Source organism: Triticum aestivum, chromosome 5B, assembly GCF_018294505.1.
Source record: "Triticum aestivum cultivar Chinese Spring chromosome 5B, IWGSC CS RefSeq v2.1, whole genome shotgun sequence".
NCBI classification, from domain to species: Eukaryota; Viridiplantae; Streptophyta; class Magnoliopsida; order Poales; family Poaceae; genus Triticum; species Triticum aestivum.
The window spans coordinates 707877505-707899817 of NC_057807.1; the positions used below are offsets into that span (position 1 = coordinate 707877505).

At 45.9% G+C, this 22313-nt stretch overlaps 1 protein-coding gene across 1 annotated transcript; it reads right to left on the minus strand.

The window, feature by feature from the left end:
• Window positions 1-4550: 4550 nt before the first annotated feature.
• On the minus strand, window positions 4551-13742 carry LOC100037555 (uncharacterized). Its single transcript, XM_044536530.1, has 16 exons — window positions 11542-13742; window positions 11421-11453; window positions 11273-11327; window positions 11113-11181; window positions 10494-10885; window positions 10210-10323; window positions 8026-8105; window positions 7791-7915; window positions 7456-7515; window positions 6777-6854; window positions 6307-6537; window positions 5943-6135; window positions 5752-5837; window positions 5533-5664; window positions 5272-5436; window positions 4551-5038 (listed from the first exon to the last, which is right to left on the minus strand). Exons 1-16 carry the CDS (start codon window positions 13677-13679, stop codon window positions 4748-4750), a joined length of 4242 nt encoding a protein of 1413 aa, XP_044392465.1. The 5' UTR covers window positions 13680-13742; the 3' UTR covers window positions 4551-4747.
• Between the last annotated feature and the right edge of the window lie 8571 nt (window positions 13743-22313).

Here is a 22313-nt window from a genome sequence, read left to right on the forward strand (position 1 = left end):
TGCCGCGTTCATGTTGGCTCAGAGCGACATGAACTATCGCCGACACTTCTAATTTTTTTTACTCTATTTATGTCCTCGGGAACTCATATTGACAAAACTGAAAAGGAAACAAACACCATACATAGACGGATTGATCACGGTTCATATGTGTGCAAAAAAATCATCGATGCCAAAACACACACATTTACGTGTCATTACAATAGAGTCTTTAGTTGATCTCAATAAAGCTATTGTTATGTGTGAAAAAACTTTTATTGTCTGATAGTAGTACAATAGCTAACCTGATCTGCAATGTCGTAACATTTTTCTGCTTCCCAAATTGTATCCACGAAAAACAGGACACTAGCGACACATGAGCCGTCATTAGTTAAATCAGTTATACTTATTTGAAACTATGTATATGTATACCACAATACAAAAATATTATTTAAATAAAAGAATATAGTAAACAAAAATAGCCTACTTTAATGAACTAGCTTACTTTCTTGAACAAAGGTAATTACAGAAGTTGTTATATCCTACCACCATGATTTAAAGACATTAATAATTCTATGTATGATAGTGTTAACTTTATTTAATGATAATCATCTAAAAGGAGAACAAAGCAAATTGCATCTAATTGTGAACTGAGGCGCAACAGACTAAGCAAAGATGCAATTACAATAAAGAATCATACATATATCGTAATAGAACAGTAAGTTAGAACATCTATACAACAAGGATTTCACGGTCAGCGACAGAAGTATGCATGCATGGACGTCGGACGAAGTATACCATATTTTTATTGTCTGATGTCAGTAACTCAAAATAAGAACTACATGTAGAATAGTTTTGTTATCAATATGTTAGTCTAAAGATAAGGTTGTCCACTCGATTAGTTGATTAGGATTCATGTCACAAGTTTCGAACTAGCGCCCCAAAGAATCCTATTGTTAATTGATCCATCATTTCTGCCATCATCAAACTTATCCTCTACCTGGCCAACCTAATTAATGATAATTGGCATTTGCTTCCCAGCAAAGCACATCATTTTTTTTCTCCCGGTGCAACACACGGGCTGTTTACTAGTATATACTATTTTGTATATGGAAAACCGAAACTGGTACACGTCCACCACGAGTCCACGAGCATGACTTGGCCCAGTAGCCCAACTTGGTCCATTAGCGCCCCAAACCAACAATTGATCAGAGGCAGAGACAAACCGGCACATCCCTTCCCCGCACGCATCGATTGTTCTATTTGCCGTCGCCTGGCCTGGTCGACTATCGCGCGTGCGTACGACACACCACCGTGACGAATCCATCACTGGCTCCTTGCCTTCGTTCCGTTCTGATCCCTAAAGTTGGCAGAAGGGTAGCCTTCAATTTCAAAGCCACAACCAAAGATTGAACTAGTGAAGGTATAATTGCTGACTAGATGTATTAATCCTTCGACTTCTGAAATTGGGATTCTTAGTCGAACTGAATTCTTAGTCTGAATGTATGGAAGTGTGAATTGTTAGTCAACTGAGTTCATCTATAACTGCACGCCCTCATCTACTTATAGATGTATTAATTTCATGCCGATTCTTAGTCCAACTGATTTCACCTATAACTGCACAGTACAAGCATGGTTTTGTTCTTGTTGTTTTCTTCTCGCTGCAGCATAAACAGGGGCAGAGTTTGAGCTCCTAACTAACTTAGTTTGACCACTTATCTTTCTATTTAATTATAGTGAAATTAGAGACTTGTTTACAGTTAATTTTCAATTGTTTAGACATGATAATTTGCAATTTTCCATTTGAGTTTGCAATGTCAGCATGTTAATAAATATTATATTTGTTACAGTGAGCATCATGTATAGCAAATAGTGCTCTGAAACTTGAACAATTTTGATTTTTTATGAATATAATATATTATGCGATATCTTCTATGTAGTTTAGAACTAGTACAATATGTTGATGTAATCGGTTATACTCGCCAAAAAGGAAGGCTTTGGCTTCCAAAAAAATGTTATCAAAATTTGAAAACATAGTCTTCAATTCCTGGCCAGCCCTTGGTCGGACCAGATTTTCCTCTTCGGCGGCGTTACCCTCGTGTTAGGATTATGAACATGTGAGGGGAACATAGCCGGTCCCAAGCCCGAGTAAAGGAGGAGGGTTGTCATAGGCTTGGCGAGTCAATGTAAAAACCCAGTCACTCTTATGGAGATGAAACCCAAATTATTTTTGGCAAGTTGTACAATGGGGAGAATGAGAGTTCTACCATTAAACTGGACGACTCCTTTGATGAGACCAACGTGCATTTTATGCGGCGGATCCAAGAGTCTGAGGTCAATGAGGCTTTAAAAAGGATGAAAAGAGGCAAGTCGATGGGCCCTGATTGTATCCCCATTGAGGGGGTGGAAAGGCCCCGAGGACATAGCGATAGTGTGGCTAACCAAACTTTTCAACCTCATTTTTCAGGCAAACAAGATGCCAGAAGAATGAAGACAGAGTATATTAGTACCAATCTTTAAGAACAAAGGGATGTTCAGAGTTATACTAATTACCGTATAATTAAGCTAATGAGTTATACAATGAAGCTATGTGAGAGAGTCATTGAGCACCGCTTAAGAAGAATGACAAGCGTGACCAAAAATCTGTTTGGTTTCATGCCTGGGAGGTCGACCATGGAAGCCATTTTCTCGGTACGACAACTTATGAAGAGATACATGGAGCAAAAGAAGGACTTGCATATGGTGTTCATTGACTTGGAGAAGGCCTATGAGAAGATACCGCGAAATGTCATGTGGTAGGCCTCGAAAAAACACAAAGTCCCAGCAAAGTACATTACCCTCATCAAGGACATGTACGATAATATTGTGACATGTGTTCCCGATTAAAATAGGACTGCACCAGGGGTCAGCATTAAGCCCTTATCTTTTTTCCTTGGTGATGGATGAGGTCACAAGGGATATATAAGGAGATATCCCTGGTGTATGCTTGATGTGGTGCTAGTTGACGATAGTCAGACGGGGGTTAATAGGAAGTTAGAGTTATGGAGACAAGCATTGGAATCGAAAGAGTTTAGGCTTAGTAGAACTAAAAACGAATACATGATGTGCGGTTTCAGTACTACTAGGCACGAGGAGGAGGTTAACCTTGATGGGCATGTGGTGCCTTAGAAGGACACTTTTTGATATTTAGGGTCAATGCTGCAGAAGGATGGGGGTATTGATGAAGATGTGAACCATCGAATCAAAGCCGGATGGATGAAGGGGCGTCAAGCTTCTGGCATTCTCTGTGACAAGAGAGTGCCAAAAAAACTAAAAGATAAAGTTCTACAGGACGACGGTTTGACTCACAATGTTGTATGGCGCTGAGTGTTGACCGACTAAAAGGCGACATGTTCAACAGTTAGGTGTGGTGGAGATGTGTATGTTGAGATGGATGTGTGGTCACATGAGGAAGGGTCGAGTCCGGAATGATGATATACGAGATCAAGTTGGGGTAGCACCAATTGAAGAGAAGCTTGTTCGACATCGTTTGAGATGGTTTGGGCATATTCAGCGCAGGCCTCCAAAAACTCCAGTGCATAGCGGATGGCTAAAGCGTACGGAAAATGTCGAGGGAGGTCGGGGTAGACCGAATTTGACGTGGCAGGAGTCCGTAAAGAGAGATCTGAAGGATTAGAGTATCACCAAAGAACTAGTTATGGACAGAGGTGCGTGGAAGCTTGCTATCCATGTGCCCAAACCATGAGTTGGTCGCGAGATCTTATGAGTTTCACATCTAGCCTACTTCAACTTGTTTAGGACTAGCTTTGTTGCTGTTGTTTAGACAATGACAATTTTCATTAACCACACTAGTGCGTGATTGCTGTATCTAAATTTCTAGAGAGGTTTGGTGCCAAAATAGTTATGAGAGCTTATCTCAGTACCAATGAAATAACATCAGTGCCAAAATGGCTATCTAACTTTAAAGGAACATTTGCTTTTCGGAAATAATAAATCCCAGACGTTGAGGTAAATCAAACGTTTTGATGATAATTTTAGTGACCTGCTTCTCCTTGTTATCGGTGGATTTTCAGATATGCAGATGGCTAGTTTACGTTCATCCGTGCTAAAACTTAAGAGAGATGTGCATATTTCATCCTTGAATCCATGCTCTATTTTAATTTACAACCTTGAACTTCAATGCCGGTCAAAACACAACCCTCAACTCTCAAATCCGTTTAAATTAGCCCTCACTTGGGGTCTCACTTGGGTTCTAATAGGTTTTGACTCAGTCAAGCGGTGTTGAACGCAGTTGCTGCCAACTGTGCGTGTACTGTTCATAAAACACTGTTTGTAAATATGAAAATTTTCATTTTCTATAGAAAAAATCAGAAAATCTGAGAAGGTATAAAATTCGGGTGCACTGTTCATAATCTGAAATCATCCGAAAAAATACGTTGTCTGCAAAAGAAGCATCAAAAAGTATGGAAAACGCATTAAAAAGGGCACTGCGCACTGTGTTCATAATCTGAAAAATTTCATAAATTCTGAAAAATTCATAGAAATGCATTATCTGAAGAAACAATACACTGTCATTGCAGGACATTGCAGGAAAATTTACTATTTTTTAATGAAATTTTCAGATTATGACCAGTGCAAAGCATTATTCAAGACACCAACGAGTCGATCGACACGCAGTCTCAAACACAGAACTAATATTACAAACACACAACACAGCTTATTCGGGATTACAAACTACTAAAGCTTAGCATCCACACCTAAAGCTTAGTTTCTAGTCGCTTTTGACGTCCGAAGAGCGCAGCGAGGAGGGGTACAGCATCTGCTTCCCGCCACCCTGGGCCATCGTCTTGCTCGGCGCATCGGTCTGGTCGCCACCGCCATGGCGGTGCATGTACAGGAGGCGGTAGCAGAACTCGACGACCTCCGGCGCAAACACCCTCCACAGGTACATTGTTCCGAACCATGACGGCACGGTGAGGTAACGGTCACCTTGGCGAGCTGCCTGCACCATGGCCCTCGCGCAGTTCTTCGCGTACTCCACCGGGAAGAGACCGATTTGAGCCTAGGAAATAAGCAAGGGCCACATGGTCAGATAATATATAGATGCCATTCAACTTGGTGCAAGTATTACATGGCAACTTAATTTGATAACTATTTTCCATATCTTCTTGCGCCCATAACTCCGGATGGCAGATGATCACAATCACTTGATTTTTATGTTAAAACATGTTTGATTGTTGTAACAGAAATTTAGGCAAAACGTAGAAAAGTGTGAACGGTAGCAAGTGTCCTCACATCTCGATATTCTTGATCAACCTCCACGCCGCCGTGCTCCTTGAGAAACTTGCCTTTGGACATCTCGGACTCGATCCACCCGGGCGTCACTATTGTGATGCCAACTTCACTGCCAAGCTCCGACCGCAGCGTCTCGAAGAAGTTTATCAGTGCGGCATTGGCGGCCTAAAACAGAAAGAGAACAAACATCAGTACTACTATCGACTATCATAACCGGTTCCTTCATTTATAAATGATGAAATGAACCAAGTTAGTTATTACATTATAGAAAATCATGCGCGGAACGGGGTTCCATCCGGTCGCGGAGGCGGTGACCACGATCCTCCCTCGGGTCCTTTTAAGATGGGGCAGGGCAGCAGAAGTGGACTGAACTGCGCCCCAGAAGTTGACATCCTGGTAACAAAATGTTACTTTTGACACTCGTGGGTGCCTTGACAGGTAGAATCAAGGCATAATGAAGAGTCATGCTGTGTCACTTACAAGCTGCGAGCTGTAGTTAGTGACATCGGGGATCTCCTGAAAGGCGCCCACGCTCGCAATGCCAGCGTTGCACACAAGATGGTCCACTGCAATTAAATTAAATTGATCAGCACAAGTGTAGATTGATGATGTCAAGTAGATACCCAAATAAATATGTTAAACCAAGTTGGCTGTAACAGGAAGCGACTTACATCGTCCGTAGTGGTCGACTGTGGCCTGAACGAATCTGTTGCAGTCGTCGGGGTCTGCGACGTCGCCGGGGAGAATGATGACGTCCGGCGCACCGAGGTCGAAGGCGCGGTCGGCGACCTGCCGGAGGCTCCATTCCTTCCTGGCGACCAGGGCGAGGCATGCCCCCTTGGCGGCGTACTGGTAGGCCAGTTGCTGCATGCACAAGAGAAGATCCTAATTAAGTTGTTTGGAGTTAACAATTAACATGAAGAGCAGAGCAGCATAAGAAAGAAGCAGAGCAAAGTTGGAGCAAAAGCATCTGGTTGGTTCAGTAACAAGAAGAAGAAGAAGAAGAAGCAGAGGAGGAAGATGTTGACTAGTGACCTCGCCGATGCCGGAGGAGGCGCCGGTGATGAGGACGACCTTGCGCTTGAGGTCGTCGGGGAAGAGGTAGGAGAGGAAGGAGTAGCAGAGCTTGAAGAGGTAGTATGGCGGGTAGAAGAGCAGGAGGGCGGCGACCATGGCGGGCATCGCCGCCCAGTTGAGCGCGCCGTTCACCAGATCCATCGTCTCCGTCTCCGGCCGGCAGGTCTCTTCCTCTCTCGGCTCACACACCTACTCTGACCAAGCGGCCTGAAAGATGAAGATGAGAAGCGAGGTGGCTACAGAAAAGTGTGCTCTGCCGCTCGGCGCATGCATCCACGGGATGGACGGGTGGGAGCTTGACTTGATGACACGTCATCTCTGGTGTTGACACGTGGAAGGGAGGAAAGGTCCTTCTGGAGGGACCGAGCGGAGAGCTCTCGATGCGGTGGGCGGGTCCCACCTGGCAGGTGAGGTGGTGGCTCTCTCACCTTGTGGAAGGAAATATTGTTTTTGTGGCTCTCCCGCTGCTCCTTTTTAACTCTACATTTCTTACATATAAGAATTATCTGCAGTCAAACTTTTTAAAATTTAACCATATTTATATAAAAAAAAGTGCCAACACCTACAAGTACTAAAGTTATACTCTCTCCGTTCAGAATTACTCATCCAAGAAATGAATGTATCTAGATGTATTTTAATTGTAGATACATCCATTTTTATCAATTTTTGTGATAAGTAATTTCAAACGGAGGGAGTATACAATATAAAAAGTAAATTCATGACACATCTACTTGTGTGAATGTTGATATTTTTTTATAAAGTACAAAGTTTGACTTCAGACAAAAAAACTGTTGCAGTTTATTTAACTGTACACTCGTGTTTGTGTGTGTGTGAAGGCTTTTTATTTCATGCAAACATTTTTTTCATGTGCATGAGCAGGACAATGAACTGATGAGAATTTGTACTTGGTTATTACAAATCACATGCCATGAAACTGAAACCATCTGACCAAATCACATTTCCATCAAAGAAATTGTTGTACACAGTACAGGCAGGACAGAAGAATCACACAAGTGCCCAGTGTTGGTGAGTTATCATCAAGGCTCTAACAAAGCGATACATACACAGCAAGGATCCATCTCTCAACTGCAAAAATCATGGCTCCACGGGGGGCTTCAGCCTGATCAGCCTCCGAACCCTGTCCTTCTCCGTGTTCTCCAGCAACCCCTGCACGCATGCATCATCCATAACAACAACACCACATCAACAGCAGCTCAAAGAACGAAGGAATCCACAACGGCCAGCTACAGACGGATGCTGTTATCGCTCCGACAGCAATAGGTTGGCCAGTTTGTATTGGAGTACCAAATAAGTCAATCCCTGGCGATTGGGTGAAGGCATGTTTAACTGCTACTACCTCCGTTCCAAAATATATGGCGTTTTGGTAGACCAGTACCGGAACGGAGCTAAGTACATGGCACGGAAATTAGATCGAAGCTTACCTGCCAAACGATCTCATCAAGGCACAAGCAGATCCTCCCATACTTGTCGAGGAAGAGGCGCTCGGTAGGTGGTTTCGCACACACATCCTTAACCGCCGACGTAACAGCGAAGATCACCTCCGACACTACAAAACGTACAGACATTATATATTAGTAACAAACATAAGGCCAAAGTGATAATGAAGGTTTGAAACAGGACGCTTAGCAGGAGAAATGTCTGAAACTCAATACTCACAAGCAAGCTCATCATATTCATCCTTGCCAACAATGTACAGGCAGACGTCCCCGATCATGGTATACACAATGGAGACCGACCTGGGAGAGCGTCAGCACATCAGATATTTATGGATGAGGAGTTAAAAAATGCACATGCTTGGTTCCGATTCAAATCATGGCAACCATGGGACTGGAGGTGAAGATGCATATGTTGTAGCAGCTCAAATCCTCTAGCATATGGTTAATTGTATGGACGTCTATAGGTTAGTTTTCATAAAGAATCGTTGCAATTTATTGGGCTATCAACAGCGAATAATACAAATCCTGTCCCCAAATAACAAATCAAGAATGTCTATAATGGTGGACTAACACCTGTATCTATCTCTGAACTGATTGATTGGTGGCTGAATGGAAAACGAGCCTATGCTTGCAAATGTTTTTATGCAGCTGGACTATGGTGTATATATGGAGTTTACATAATGAGTTTTCCTGTGGGCCGCAAATAGGTAAGCATTCGATGTCTCTGGAACAAGATCCACGCGGTGGCTAAGCAACAGAAGGTACTGATGGACAATTCTCAGTCCATGCTGAGTTGGGCTGTCTACTACTGCTGGATCGTCGCCGGGGAAAACTACTCAAGGTTGCTTAGGTCTGACCTTCCCGGTGGACAATTCTCTGATTCATTCTGCTGTTTCACTGGGATGTACTGCTGTTAAGTGCCTCATTCTGGGTAGCTACTCTGGTACTCCTGAACAAAGTGAACCTATATAAAAAAAACTCAGTTTTGTTGCACTCAGTGAAACTGGGGGCCTGCGGGCTCCTATTTTTCTAAAAAAGAAAAGAAGGATGTCTGCGATCTATTTGGAATTCTGGAGAAATGTGTGTAGTGATGCTCACAATGCTGGCTTTAGCATAGCAGAAAGCAAACAGAATAAAATTGACTTAGTATGCTGGCTTTGGCATAGCAGAAAGCAAACTGAATAAAAATGACTTAGTATGCTGGCTTTGGAAATAGCAGGAAGCAAACTGAATAAAAATGACTTAGTATGCTGGCTTTGGAAATAGCAGGAAGCAAACTGAATAAAAATGACTTAGTATGCTGGCTTTGGAAATAGCAGGAAGCAAACTGAATAAAAATGACTTAGTATGCTGGCTTTGGAAATAGCAGGAAGCAAACTGAATAAAAATGACTTAGTATGCTGGCTTTGGAAATAGCAGGAAGCAAACTGAATAAAAATGACCTAGTTCGCCCACTTGAATAAGAATAACAAGTCATGAAACGGCACATCTGCCATTGGGCAAAAACTAGTGGAGCCAACATACAGATACAGGTGTACAGCAATATGGTAGTTAGAAACTGATCCAGTACCAACGACGTGAACAATATTCACACATCATTCATCAAATGACAATAGGCCTGAATACTTATGAACAGTGAAGAGCCTTTTTTCAGTAAGAAAATGGATAGTCACATAATTTTTTTCTTGTGTATTGTAATCAGGGTAAACTATAACACTTGTATGGTTGTCCCTCCTTGGAACTGTCGACCAGTCAGTTGTTTAAAAAAAATCAACAACGTTTTGGTTAACTAAAGAGTGTATGCAGGCTTTCCGAACCAGCGCCGCAATTAATCAAATAGGAATTAAAAGTGTATAACACGACCGGAACTCTGTTTTTAAAATCTAGTTAAATTAGCTTATCGGCGTTAATGGGCACTCTAAACTGTTTCCACCAAGCAATCGGCACCTACTAGCCCTAAATGGGCTGCATGAAAATGCATCTGCATTTGTTGTGGAGCATGTGTGTACTGTAGTAGCAGCAAGTAAAAGTAGCAATGAAACGAAGCGTCAATGGCTTTTCATCATCATTGTTGAAAGGTAACTAAGACCAACAAAACAGTAAGGATCAGTGCACTGGTAACGTGGGCACATTCATGTGTTGTGGAGATGGAGACGAAGAAGCAGGCTTCGTTTTAGTTAAGAAAGCAGCTTAATTAGCGTGGGAACTCTATACTGTTTCCACCACTCGCTCGCTCAGCCGGGCAGTCCTAAATTGGCATGAGAATGCAGTTGAGATTTGGTGCGTGTGGTAGTAGCACCGAAATGAAGCGTCAAATTGGATTCCTCCCATCCCAGTCGATGGGTGCATCTAGCGGCGATTGGTTACTGAAAGAGGAGAGGGGAGTGGAGCGGTGATTGCGTACTTGTGGGAGGCGACGAGGAGCTCCTCGGACTTGGCGCCCTTGAGGTTCTCGGCGCCGAGCTTGACGAGGAAGGAGCGCCAGTGCAGCCGCTCCTCCGCGGGGACGCCATGGAACCTGCAGGTAGATAGATCCAGCACAGAGCGAAAGAAGGAAAAAGAAATCGAGATTCGTGAGGTGGACTCGAGGCGCTCAAGTGGCAGATCTCATCCGCGAGGCGAGGCGAGGCGAGATCTCGGGGCGGAGCCGCCGCAGGTGAGAAAGGGGCGGGCGGGTCACCTACATACCTCTCGATGAGGATGTTGCCCTCGGAGTTGGCGAAGAGCACGGCGAGTATCATCTTCCTTCTCCCTCTCCGGCCTCCGCTCGGCTCGGCGATCCCCTCCGATTTCTGTCTGTCGCGCGTGTGTGGGGCAGAGGAAGAAGATGCGGAGGCCTCGACTTTGTTTGTGATTTTTTTTTTTGAGGGGGACTTTGTTTGTGATGGACTCCCGACACATGGGGAACAAGGCCCAGCCCATTTGTGAGTATGAGGCCGAGCCCATACAATTGTTTTTTTTTCTTTTCCTTTTGCTGTTTTCTTTTCTTTTCTTTCCCGGGGATGGTTTAAGCAGAAACTTGACACAAGAAGACAAAGCACCGTGTAATGGCCACCATTTTCGGCCAGCAACTCTGCAAGCTATGGAAGAATCAGCCACACAATAACCTTGCCAAGAGATCCATCATGCTTTTCTTCCTACGTTCAAAAAAAAAATCATGATTTTCTTCCTGACTAGGAAAAATATATATGATTTGATGTTTTCCATAGAAACAAATTGCTGGAAAAATCATATACTCCCTCTTATCCATATTAATTGTCGCTGATTTTAGTAATACTACAACATCACCCACAAAAAAGTTAATCACCGCTCCTCTCCCATTATCAGCGCGGCAGCAGGCAGCAATGGGCACCAAATGACCCGCCTTTGCTTCACTCTGCAACACAGGGCAACAGACCAGCTGAGCAGTGTCAACAGGTATACTGAAGCAGCATGAAAACACAATCTGCTTTCACCCCTAGTTTTACAGAACCCACAATTTCCCCATAACTAACAAACACAATCTGCTGTTTGCGATGAACGCTGACAGATATCAGTGACCAGATCAACACAAGCAGTCCACCAATCATCCCGCGATTGTGCTCCCAACATCAAAGCCTCAAGAGGGCAACACACCAGCTCTCAGTGCCAACAGATACTGAAGCAACCCTAAAAAAAAAAAAAAGGTGCTGAAGCAGGTTGGCAAGCAAACACAACCTAGCATCAAAACCCATCGCGGCAATGTTCAGCCATCAATCATCCCGCGACGACCGGAGACGACGGGCTGCTCGTCTGCAGCCACGGGACTAGCTCGTCCCTGGAGCTGACGAAGCTGCCGACCTGGGACTCGCTCGGGCGGAACGGCGCCGCGGCCTCCTTGAGGTGGGCGGCGAAGGCGCTGGCCAGCCCCTGCGCGAACTTGTGGGTGCTGGAACCGGTGAACACGTTGAAGGACTGTGGCAGGGTCTGGCCCTGCGCAGCGCGCTCCGAGAGGGCCACCATCCAGTCGTCGAACGCCGTCTTAGCAGCGCCAACCGAGAGCGACCGCAGGTCTAGCAGCCACTCGTCATCCTTCCTGATGTGGAGCTTGGAGTAGAGGCCGTAGCCCTGGGCGAGCCGGAAGAGCTCCCTCGGCCTCCGGGCGGGGAGGCCATGGTTCTGGCATATGTCGATCAGGCAGTTGCAGTAGGGCCGGCGCACCTCGGTCTCCGCGGCATTCAGCACGGCCTTCAGCTGCTCCTTGAGCTCGTCGGCGCCCACCTGGTCGTCCCCGAGCATCCTGATCAGCTTGACTAGGTTTCCGTTGAACTTTTCGAGGCATCCGAGCACCAGCTCCGTCTCCTCGCCGCTGCTTAGCGCGACGACGGAGAGCAGGCACCCGCATAGCCGGTCATCGGGCTTGAGGCCCCTCTCCAGCCCCGCCTCGAGCACCTCCACGGCGTCCCGTATCCTGTTCGCCTTGCCGAGGCACTGGATCACGATGGTGTAGCTCATGATGTTGGCCTCTATGCCGCTCTGGAGCATTTCCACAAACAGCTGGAGCGCGCGGTCGGCGTCCTTGATGCTCCCGTAGATGTTGATCATGGCCGTGTAGCTCCACTTGTCCGGCTGGGGGACGTCGGTGAGGTCCGGGTCCTTCATCTCCTCGAAGAGCTGCTCGGCCTCGGCCACCAGCCCCACGTCGGCGCACATGCTGAGCAGCGTGTTGCAGAGGATGCTGTCGGCGGGGATCTTCTTGTCGCGCATCTGGTCCCAGAGCTGGAGCGCGTCGCGGCCCCAGCGCGCCCGGCCGTAGATCTTGGCCACCGCGGTGAGCGTGCGCGCGTTGGGCTCGACGCCCTCGGCGGCCATTTCCTCGAACAGGTTGCGGGCAAGGCCCGGCTTGCCGGTCTTGCCGAGCGCCTCGAGCAGCGCGTTGTAGACGAAGATGTTGGGCTTGATGCCCACCTCCCGCATCTCCTTGAAGACGAACTGGATGCCGTCATAGTCGCCGGCCTCGCCGAACATCTTGGCGAGCACGGCGAAGGCGACGTGGTCGGGCTTCCAGCCGCTGCCGCGGGCGCGGTCGAAGAGCGCCAGCACCTCCTCCTTCATGCGGAGCTGCGCGTAGACGTCGAGGACGGCGGAGTAGGTGACCTCGTCGGGGAGCACGCCGCTGGGCGGGGAGTACATGCGCTCGAACCACTCGACGGCCTTGGCGAACTGGCGGCAGCGGCGGGCGGCGGTGATGAGGGTGGAGTAGGTGATGTTGTCGAGCGGGACGCCGGAGTCGACCATGTCGAGCGCCAGCCGCTCCGCCTCGTCCCAGCGGCGCGCGGCGCGGAGCGACTTGAGGGCGACGTTGAAGAGGATGGTGTCGACGGTGAAGCCGGCGTCGGCGGGGAGGCCCCGGAGGTAGGCGAAGAGGGAGAGCGTCTTGCGCCAGGACGGGTGGAGGTAGTTGAGGAGGAGCAGCGCGTCGGAGGAGGTGGGCGGGGAGCCCGGGAGCGGGAAGAAGGCGCTGAGGGTGGGCGCCAGGTCGGCGTCCTCCGGGAGCGCGCGCAGGTCGCGGAGCAGCGGCTGGAGCGGGGCCGAGGAGGGGTGGGAGGCGGCCGGGCGGCGGCGCTGGCGGCGGAGGGAGAGCACCGTGGGGCGCGGCCTGGAGGGGTTGACCCAGGTGGGCTCCGGGGTGGGGCGCTGCGCGCGGTCGGCGGCGGGGGTGGGCTTGTCGGTGAGCAGCGTGCGCGAGAGCGGCTCCAGCTGGTCGGCGAGGGACGGCGTGGAGGAGGGCACGGCGGAGCAGAGGGTGGTGGTGGGTCTGGAGGAGGGCTTAGGCTTGTGGTGGTGGTGGTGGCCGCGCGGCGGGGCGTGGAAGAGGAAGGCGGAGGCGGCGGTGGGCGCGGGGAGCGGCGCCATGGCGCGGGGAGGCGGGCGGATAGAGGAAAAAGAGTGGAGTGGAGTTTTGGATTGGGTTCGCCGAGGAAGAAAAGCCTCCCGCCATGTGGATAAAATATCTGCAGGAAGTTGGGCTCGAATAGGCGGGCCCGGTCGGAGAACTCCAAGGCTTGCTTAATTCTCAACACGAGAAATTATTTATAACTTTTTTTGAGAAATAGAAATTATTTATAACTAGTCGCCGCTTATCGCGGCAAACAGTCCTTGATTCACACAGGGGATAGATGACATGGGCCGGCCCATTTGCGGTAGCGCGCAGTAAAAAAAATCAACAAAAGCAAACGCTCGACTTCCTCATCTATCCCCTCGTGTTAGGGTTTTGACTTCCTCTCGTCGCCGGCGACGACGTAGAGATCTCCGTTACCTCCTCCGCTGAAATCTAGTCCTCCTCTCGGGCTGAACAAGGGGCGACCTCGGGGTTGCTTCCCGGCCTTGGTGGGAGTCTAGGTGATAGACAGAGGTAGGGTTTTCTTGATCCGATCTGATCCGAGGGATCAATGACGAGCTCAGGCGAATCTGCGGCGTCAGGCAGCTGCAGTAAGGGGAAGGGAAAGCTGGAGGACATGATGAAGGAATTAGCCCTCGAAGAGGATGATTTGGATGATGTGGTTTTTGAGGATGACGATGCACCGGTAGAAGAGAATCTCCGCTGGATGACCTTGGCTAGGGTACACATGGATAAATCTTTTAGTAACTACTGGTTCTTTCGCACCATGCGTGCGGCATGGGATCTGGCTAGGCCGGTCCAGATCAAAACCCTAGAGGAGAATTTGTTCATCATGCAATTTGGGTGTCTTGGAGATTGGGAAACGGTGACGCAGGGAGGCCTGTGGCACTTCAAGGGAAACCCAGTGATCATAGTCCCATATGATGGTTTCACAAAGCCCTCCACCATCGAGTTATTCAAGTTTGAGATCTGGGCACGCATCATTGACTTGCCCCCGGCTTATCATGGGAAGGTGAAGGCGCTAGCATCAAAAATTGGCGAGTTCGTCGATGCTGAACCCTCTTCCTTTGACTTTGAGGGTAATTTCTTCAGGGTTAGAGTTAGATTGGACGTGCGCAATTCTCTGAAGAAGGCTATTTCTCTCATCCGTGGAGGTGAGCGAGAAATCTTCGCGGTAAGCTATGAGAGACTGCCTGATTGGTGCCAAGTTTGTGGGATGATGGGCCACCGGTTCAAAGAACACGGGGACGGGGTGCACCCGCCATCAGCGTTGGTGTATAAGAATCTCCGTGCTCCGTCCACCACCAGTTGGGCTACTAGGAGAAGAAACAATAAGCAGCAGCAACAGCAGAGGAATACAGACATCCCAGCTAGTGGGGGTGTGCAGTCCCGGGAAACTGAGGCTGAGGACATAGTTGTGGATGAAGCAGAATCAAACCGCAAGCGACCTGCAGATGCGGTGTTAGCTCAAAGTCCGGCGGGTGTGACCGGTATGGAACTAGTTCCCCTGGCTAAAGGAGGTGCAGCAGCGACGGTGGTTCCCCTTAGCCCACCGTCGAAGAAGGACCCCAAGAGATCAAAAACTGTGCAACAAGCGGAAAAGAACAAGGGAGAAGCAGGAAAGAAGGCTTTTGGAGGTAAAATAAACAGTGATGCGCGTGTGGCGGCCTCCCCCGGGGAGGACCGCCGGGCGCAATGAGTCTCATAAGCTGGAACTGTCGCGGGATAGGCAACGCCCCGACAGTTCAAGAGCTACGCGAAATCGCTAAAAAGTTTGCCCCTAGAGTTTTATGCATTGTCGAAACCCAAATTAGTGGAGAGAGAGCAGAAAATCTTAAAAATACTCTAGGTTATGATAATTCTTTTGCTGTTAATTCTTCTGGTAGGAGTGGAGGTTTGGCTATGTACTGGAATGATGAAATAAATATCGAGATTTTGGGTTACTCCAGGTATCACATAGATGCTAAAATTAGTATGCTTGGAGGCGATCCATGGAGACTTTCATGTTTCTACGGGGAGGCCCAAACACATCTGCGACACAACACTTGGGACACAATGAGGAATCTGGCTGCACTACTTGACATACCGTGGATATGTATAGGTGATTTTAACGAAGTGTTGCGGCGTGACGAACATGACGGGATTGGCACGAGAAGTCAGTCCCAGATTCAGGGCTTTAGGGAAGCAGTAGATGACTGTGGACTCCTTGATCTGGGCTTTACAGGCAGGATGTGGACATATGAAAAGAAAGTTGCAGGAGGGTCTTACACGCGAGTCCGGCTTGACCGAGCCCTGGCAACGGCGAGCTGGAGTGCCCAGTTCCCTAACACAGCGGTAGAACATCTTTCTGCAGCTACCTCGGATCACTCACCGATACTAGTAGAGCTAGTGCCGCGGGAGTTAAATGCTAAAGAGAAGAAGCGATTCCAGTACGAGGTCATGTGGGATAACCATGATGAGATGAAGTCTAATGTTCAATCAGTCTGGGAGGCCGAGGGCCATCATCTCACAGCAAGTGGAGTCCGGACAAAGCTAGATGCTTTAGCAAATAACCTGGGTGATTGGTCCAAGTCCACTTTTGGAAGCGTTCGTGGAGAGATCCAAAGGTTAAAAAAGGAACTTGATCGGCTGCGAAGTGCACTGCCTAGGGTCGGCCCATCGCATGCAGAGATAAAGATTAATGATAGACTCATTGAATTATATTTACGTGAAGAACTTATGTGGAGGCAGCGCTCTCGGGTGGAATGGCTATCCGCTGGTGACCGGAACACTCACTTTTTTCACATGAGAGCTTCGATGAGGCGGAGAAAAAACCTTATTAAGGCCCTGCAACGGGCCGACGGGTAGCTAACTGAGGACATGACCGAAATGCAACAAATGGCGCTGGACTTTTATAAGAATCTATATACATCTGAAGGAGTGCAGGGGGTTGCCGAGGTCTTGGAGCATGTACCGACGAAGGTGACACCAGCCATGAACTCAGTCCTATTGGCACCATATGATGAGAGGGAGGTGAAAGTGGCGTTGTTCCAGATGTTTCCGACAAAGGCACCGGGTCCGGACGGTTTCCCGGTACATTTCTTTCAGAGGCACTGGGATGCCTGTGGGGAAGCGGTCACTAGGGCCGTGCTTGGCATTGTTCGTGGCGAGGAGAGCCCGGCATGTGTTAATGATACTCTGCTAGTTTTAATCCCCAAGGTATCAAACCCAACTTTACTGGCTCAATTTCGCCCAATTAGCCTTTGTAATATTTTTTATAAGATAGCCTCGAAAGTACTTGCAAACCGCCTCAAGAGTATTCTGCCGGAGATCATTTCAGAGGAGCAGTCGGCGTTTGTACCAGGACGGCTTATCACAGACAATATTATCTCTGCTTATGAGTGTTTGCACTTTATGAAGAGAAATCGATCAAAAAATAACAGTTTTTGTGCACTCAAGCTTGACATGATGAAGGCATATGACAGGGTGGAGTGGAACTACCTCCGGTCCATCATGGAGAAGTTAGGCTTTGCTCCTCAGTGGATCACAGTCATCATGAATATGGTGAGCTCAGTTTCGTTCTCGGTTATGTTTAATGGAAGAAAGTCAGAGGAATTCAAACCTACTCGTGGCATTCGACAGGGAGATCCCATCTCTCCATATCTTTTCTTGTTGGCAGCAGAGGGCCTTTCGTGCCTTTTGAAATCACAAAATCAGTCATCCCAGCTCAGCGGCATTAAGGTGGCACCATCGGCTCCGCCGGTGAACCATCTTTTATTCGCGGATGACAGCCTGCTGTTTTTCAGGGCAAGTATTAATGGAGCGGAGGAGGTGTCAAACCTATTGGATTCATATTGCATGGCTTCTGGGCAGAGAATAAACCGAGACAAATCTTCAATCTTTTTTAGCAAAGGTACTCCGGGTATAGTCCGGGATGCAGTGAAGGGGTTTCTCCATGTCCCTAATAAATCTCTCAGTGACAGGTACTTGGGGATGCCCACAGATGTGGGACTTTCGAAGAATGGAACTTTCAAGTACTTGAGTGAACGTGTATGGGATAAAGTTAAAGGTTGGATGAGCAAATGTCTGTCTGCAGGAGGAAAGGAGGTCCTAATTAAATCGGTTGCTCAAGCAATTCCGGTATACTCTATGTCTTGTTTTAAGCTTCCGAGAGGACTATGTGATCATATAAAATCAATTATCAGGAAGTTCTGGTGGGGGTGCAAGCAAGGTGAGAGAAAGCCGACTTGGGTTTCATGGGATGTTATGACAAGACCTAAGCACCTGGGAGGACTCGGGTTCAGAGATCTTGAGCTTTTCAACCTAGCTTTATTGGCAAGACAGGCATGGAGAATCTTTATGGACCCCTCATCTTTGAGTGCCAAAATTCTCAAAGCTACTTACTTCCCAGAGACAAACCTGCTAGAGGCCGAACTGGGATCTAGGCCATCTCAGATTTGGCGTGCCATACTCGAGGGAAGGGATGTATTAAAGCAAGGGGTTATCAAGCTGATTGGGAACGGTCAAAATACTGACATTTGGGTGGACAACTGGATCCCTAAAGAAACTTCACCGAGGCCGATCACTTCGCTCGTACAAAACCCTCCGACTAAAGTGGCAGAACTACTGTCACCGGCGACGGGGGCATGGAACGAAGAGTTAATCCGCTCGGTCTTCATCAAGTTTGATGCTGATGCTATTCTAAAAATTCTTGTCTGTACACGGAATATTGATGATTTTTGGGCTTGGTATCCTGATAGGAAAGGAAGATTCACAGTGAGTTCTGCATACAGATTTTTGGTTAGCACAAAGATGCAACGGGAAGAATGGTTGGAGGGTAGAAGTGGAACATCTACAGGGGAAGATGAGAAGGCGTGGACTGCTCTGTGGAAGATGTCGATTCCTTCTAAAATAAAGGTTTTCTTGTGGCGGCTGGGGCGTCACTCTCTGCCAACGACCGATGTTTTGCACCACAGAAACATGGCGCAGCAGGATGTCTGCCCTTTGTGCGGCTGCCGGGACTCCTGGAGACATGCGTTAGTGTCATGCACCATGGCGAAATGTGTATGGGCCTTATCAGATGAGGAAACAGTCTCAAAGATGGCGCAACTTGAAGATCCCAGTGCTAGGAATTGGTTGTTCGAACTGTTTGGATCTCTGGAATGCTCAAAGTTCACAAAGATGGTGGTAACCTTATGGGCGCTGTGGTATGCGAGGCGGAAAGCGATTTACGAATCAATCTTCCAAAGTCCCCAATACACTATATCTTTTGTGAACGACTTTATAGCAGAGCTGGAGAATCTCCCAACAGGGGTGGTGTCCCCGGCTGGAGTAGGCGCGGCTAATAACCAAACACAACGATGGCTTGGTCCGGCTACAGGTGCAGTCAAGGTCAATGCGGACGGGGCGATAGCAAGGAACAGGAGAGGCGGGGCTGTAGCAGCTCTGTGCCGCAACCACAATGGCATATACCTTGGCTCCTCAGCGGTGGTCTACCAGGGGATATCTGACCCGATGATTCTGGAAACTTACGCATGCAGAGAAGCTCTAGCATTGGCGGAAGACCTTGCAGTTCAGGACGTCGTGGTGGCATCTGATTGTCAAGGAGTAGTTAATGACATCAACCACGGGACAGGGGGTCCGAATGCAGCAATTACACATGAAATCATAGCTCGTAGTTCTATATTTTCCTCTTGTACGTTCCGGCATGAGCGCAGGAACTTTAATTTTGAGGCTCACAACCTCGCCAAATTTGCTTGTAACTTAGGTACCGGTAGACATGTATGGTTGGGCATTCCTCATGACCCAGACCTTGTACCTATGAACATTACTTTGAATCAATAAAATCGGCGAGGTTACTCAAAAAAAAAGCAAACGCTCGAAGGGGATTCAAACACGGGAGCTCAAGCGCCGGCTAGGAGATCCGGCGCCCACGCGCCCTGCATGTTGGGCCGGCCCACGAAAGCGCGTCGGCCAGCGAACTCGCACGGAAAAATCCCAAAAGAATTGTCAGCTACAGGAATCGAACTCACGACCTTCATTCCACCTCCAAGCTCGCTAACCACTGGAGCTAACGGCATTGAGCGATTTGTAACAGACTGAAATCGCCTAATAAAACTGCCGCAGCGCTATTTGTTGCAGATAACCATGTACTGTATCCTTAAATTTTTTGGAAAACAAATTGTGATAAGAAAAGGTTCATGGATTTGGAAAAGGTATCATTTTTGAAGAAAACTTCATCAATTTGAAAAAAGTTCATCGATTTTGAAAAAAAGTTCATTCAAATTAATAAAAAGTTTGTTGAATTTGAAAAAAAGTTCATCAAATATGAAAAAAGTTCATCAAATTTGAAAAAAAATCATTAAATCTGAAAAAGTTCATCGAATTTGAAAAAAAGTTCATCGAATATGAAAAAGGTTCATCGAATTTGAAAAAATAAGTTCATTAAATCTGAAAAAAGTTCATCGAATCTAAAAAAAGTTCAGCGCATTTGAAAAAAAGTTCATCGATATGAACAAAAAGTTCACGAATTATAAAAAAATCATTGAGCCAGGAAGAAAAAAGAAAAAAACGAAAAACATAAACGGAAAAATGAAAAGGAAAAAAAAAGGAAAGTTAAACGAAAAAAAACCTTAAGAGGATGCTAGTCACCACTTTGGGCATGGTGGGCGTAGTGGTTTGTCTCCGTTAGCTCGAAGTAGAGGTGCCTAGTTCGATCCTCCGCGGGACGCTCTTTTTTGCTCTCTAGAATACAGAAAGAGAACAGGGTGAGATGGACCGGCCCAGCTTGGTTGGCTGCAGGCGCCTGTTTGCAAAATACGCATAAATGGGCGCCTGCAGCGCCAAATAGGGTTTCCCTTCAAACCCGCAACCAACAGAACATGCGGACGCGCTGCTACCACCGTAGCAAGTTCACTTTAACGAAAGAATTGCAGCCCTACACTTAAAGAACTAGCGTCTGTGACAAAACTTAAACACTAATTCAAAAAAATCCCCAAAAGAGTACGGGGACTGGAGGATCAAACACACGACATGCAGAGAGTCAACCATGTTGTTACCCACTGTAGATCCTGCGATTCATTCTCCGAAATGGCAACCCAATTTAAATAACGACAAGCCACAATTTTTTTTGAAATTTCGAATATGACTTATGTTTTGAGGAAGTAATTTTTTTTCGATAATGAACATTTTGAATATTTAATATGTTTATAAGACACAAACATTTTGTGAAAACGCGAACATTTTTTGGGACTCTCAAACATTTTTTGAGAAAGAAGGAACAGAATTGAAGACAAGAACATTTTTCAAACCTATAAACAATTTTATGAAAATGCAATTGAAAACGCAAACATTTTTCGAAATTACGATTTTCTTTTCGAAACATGAACAGTTTATGAAATTTCTGAACATTCTTTTAATGTGCGAACAAAATCTTGAACACATGAACATCTTTGAATTTGCGGAGAAATTTTGACAAGAAGAACATTATTTGAAAAACAAGAATCGTTTTCAAAATTATGAACAATTTTTTCAACATGGCAATTTATAAAATTACCCAGACCTTTTCTGAAGTTGCGAATATATTCTCAAAATTGCAGACATTTTTGGAAATTACGAATATTTTTTTGAAAAAAGACATTTACAAAATTCCCCAAACATATTTGAATTTGTGAACAAATTTTGAAAACAAAATCTTTTGAATTTGTGTTTTTAAAAACACTGCAAACATTTTTCGAATATTGCATACATTTTTTGAAATATGAACATTTTTCCAAGACACAAACCTTTACGAACTTCCACAAACATTTTTTGTATTTGCGAACAAATTTTGAAAACCTAAACAAGTTTCCTGAATTTGTGAATCAAATTATGAAAACGGGAACATTTTTTGAACTTTCTGAACAATATAAAAAATGGAACCATTTTTTAAATTCCTGAGCAAGTTCTAATTTGTGAAAAAAAAACACAAACATTTTTTGAATTTATGAACAAATTTTAAAATATTAATATTTTCAACACTTCGAACAAATTTTGGAAACGGGAACATATTTTTGAAACCAAACATTTCTTAGTTTGTGGACAAAATTTTAAAAGGCGAACACTTTTTGAAATTTGGAACATTTTTCAAAATTAATTGAATTTTTTTATAAATTATAAACGTTTATTAAATTTCTGTACAAAAAATTTGAAAACGGGAAAATTTTCTGAAAGATTGAACAAAATCTGGAAATTACATTTTTTTTAAACATTGAACACTTTTTAAATTTGTGTACAAATTTGACAACCAGAACAATATTTAAGTTTGTGACCAAATTTTCAAACATGCGAACAAATTTGAATTCTAATATTTTATAAATTTACAAACAAAAATTGAAACTTTAAACAAAATTTTGAAAACTCCAATATTTTTTGTAATTTCTGTACAGTTTTGTGAAGGAAATAAACTTGGAAAAATGAGGAAGGAAAAGGAAAGTAAAGAAAAAGAAAATAGAAGAAATGGAAAAAATAAAATGGAAAAACGAAAAAGAAGGGAAAGGAAAAATGAAAATAGAACACAATAGAAAGCCAAAAAACCGAAAAGGAAAGAACACGAAAAAACCCGGTTTAGGGAACCTTCTAGAAGGTTCTTAAAACCGGTTGACCGCACGTGAGTAAATCTCGAAATGGGC

What these genes read in the sequence shown, in the direction of transcription:
- LOC100037555 (XM_044536530.1), bottom strand. Translation starts at nt 13,679, where the DNA reads ATGGCGCCGCTCCCCGCGCCCACCGCCGCCTCCGCCTTCCTCTTCCAC. An exon ending in TTGATGAGATCGTTTGGCAG is followed by an intron (nt 7,516 to 7,790) that starts GTAAGCTTCGAT and finishes GCATGCGTGCAG; the next exon opens with GGGTTGCTGGAGAACACGGA. An exon ending in CCTCCTCCGGCATCGGCGAG is followed by an intron (nt 6,136 to 6,306) that starts GTCACTAGTCAA and finishes TTGTGCATGCAG; the next exon opens with CAACTGGCCTACCAGTACGC.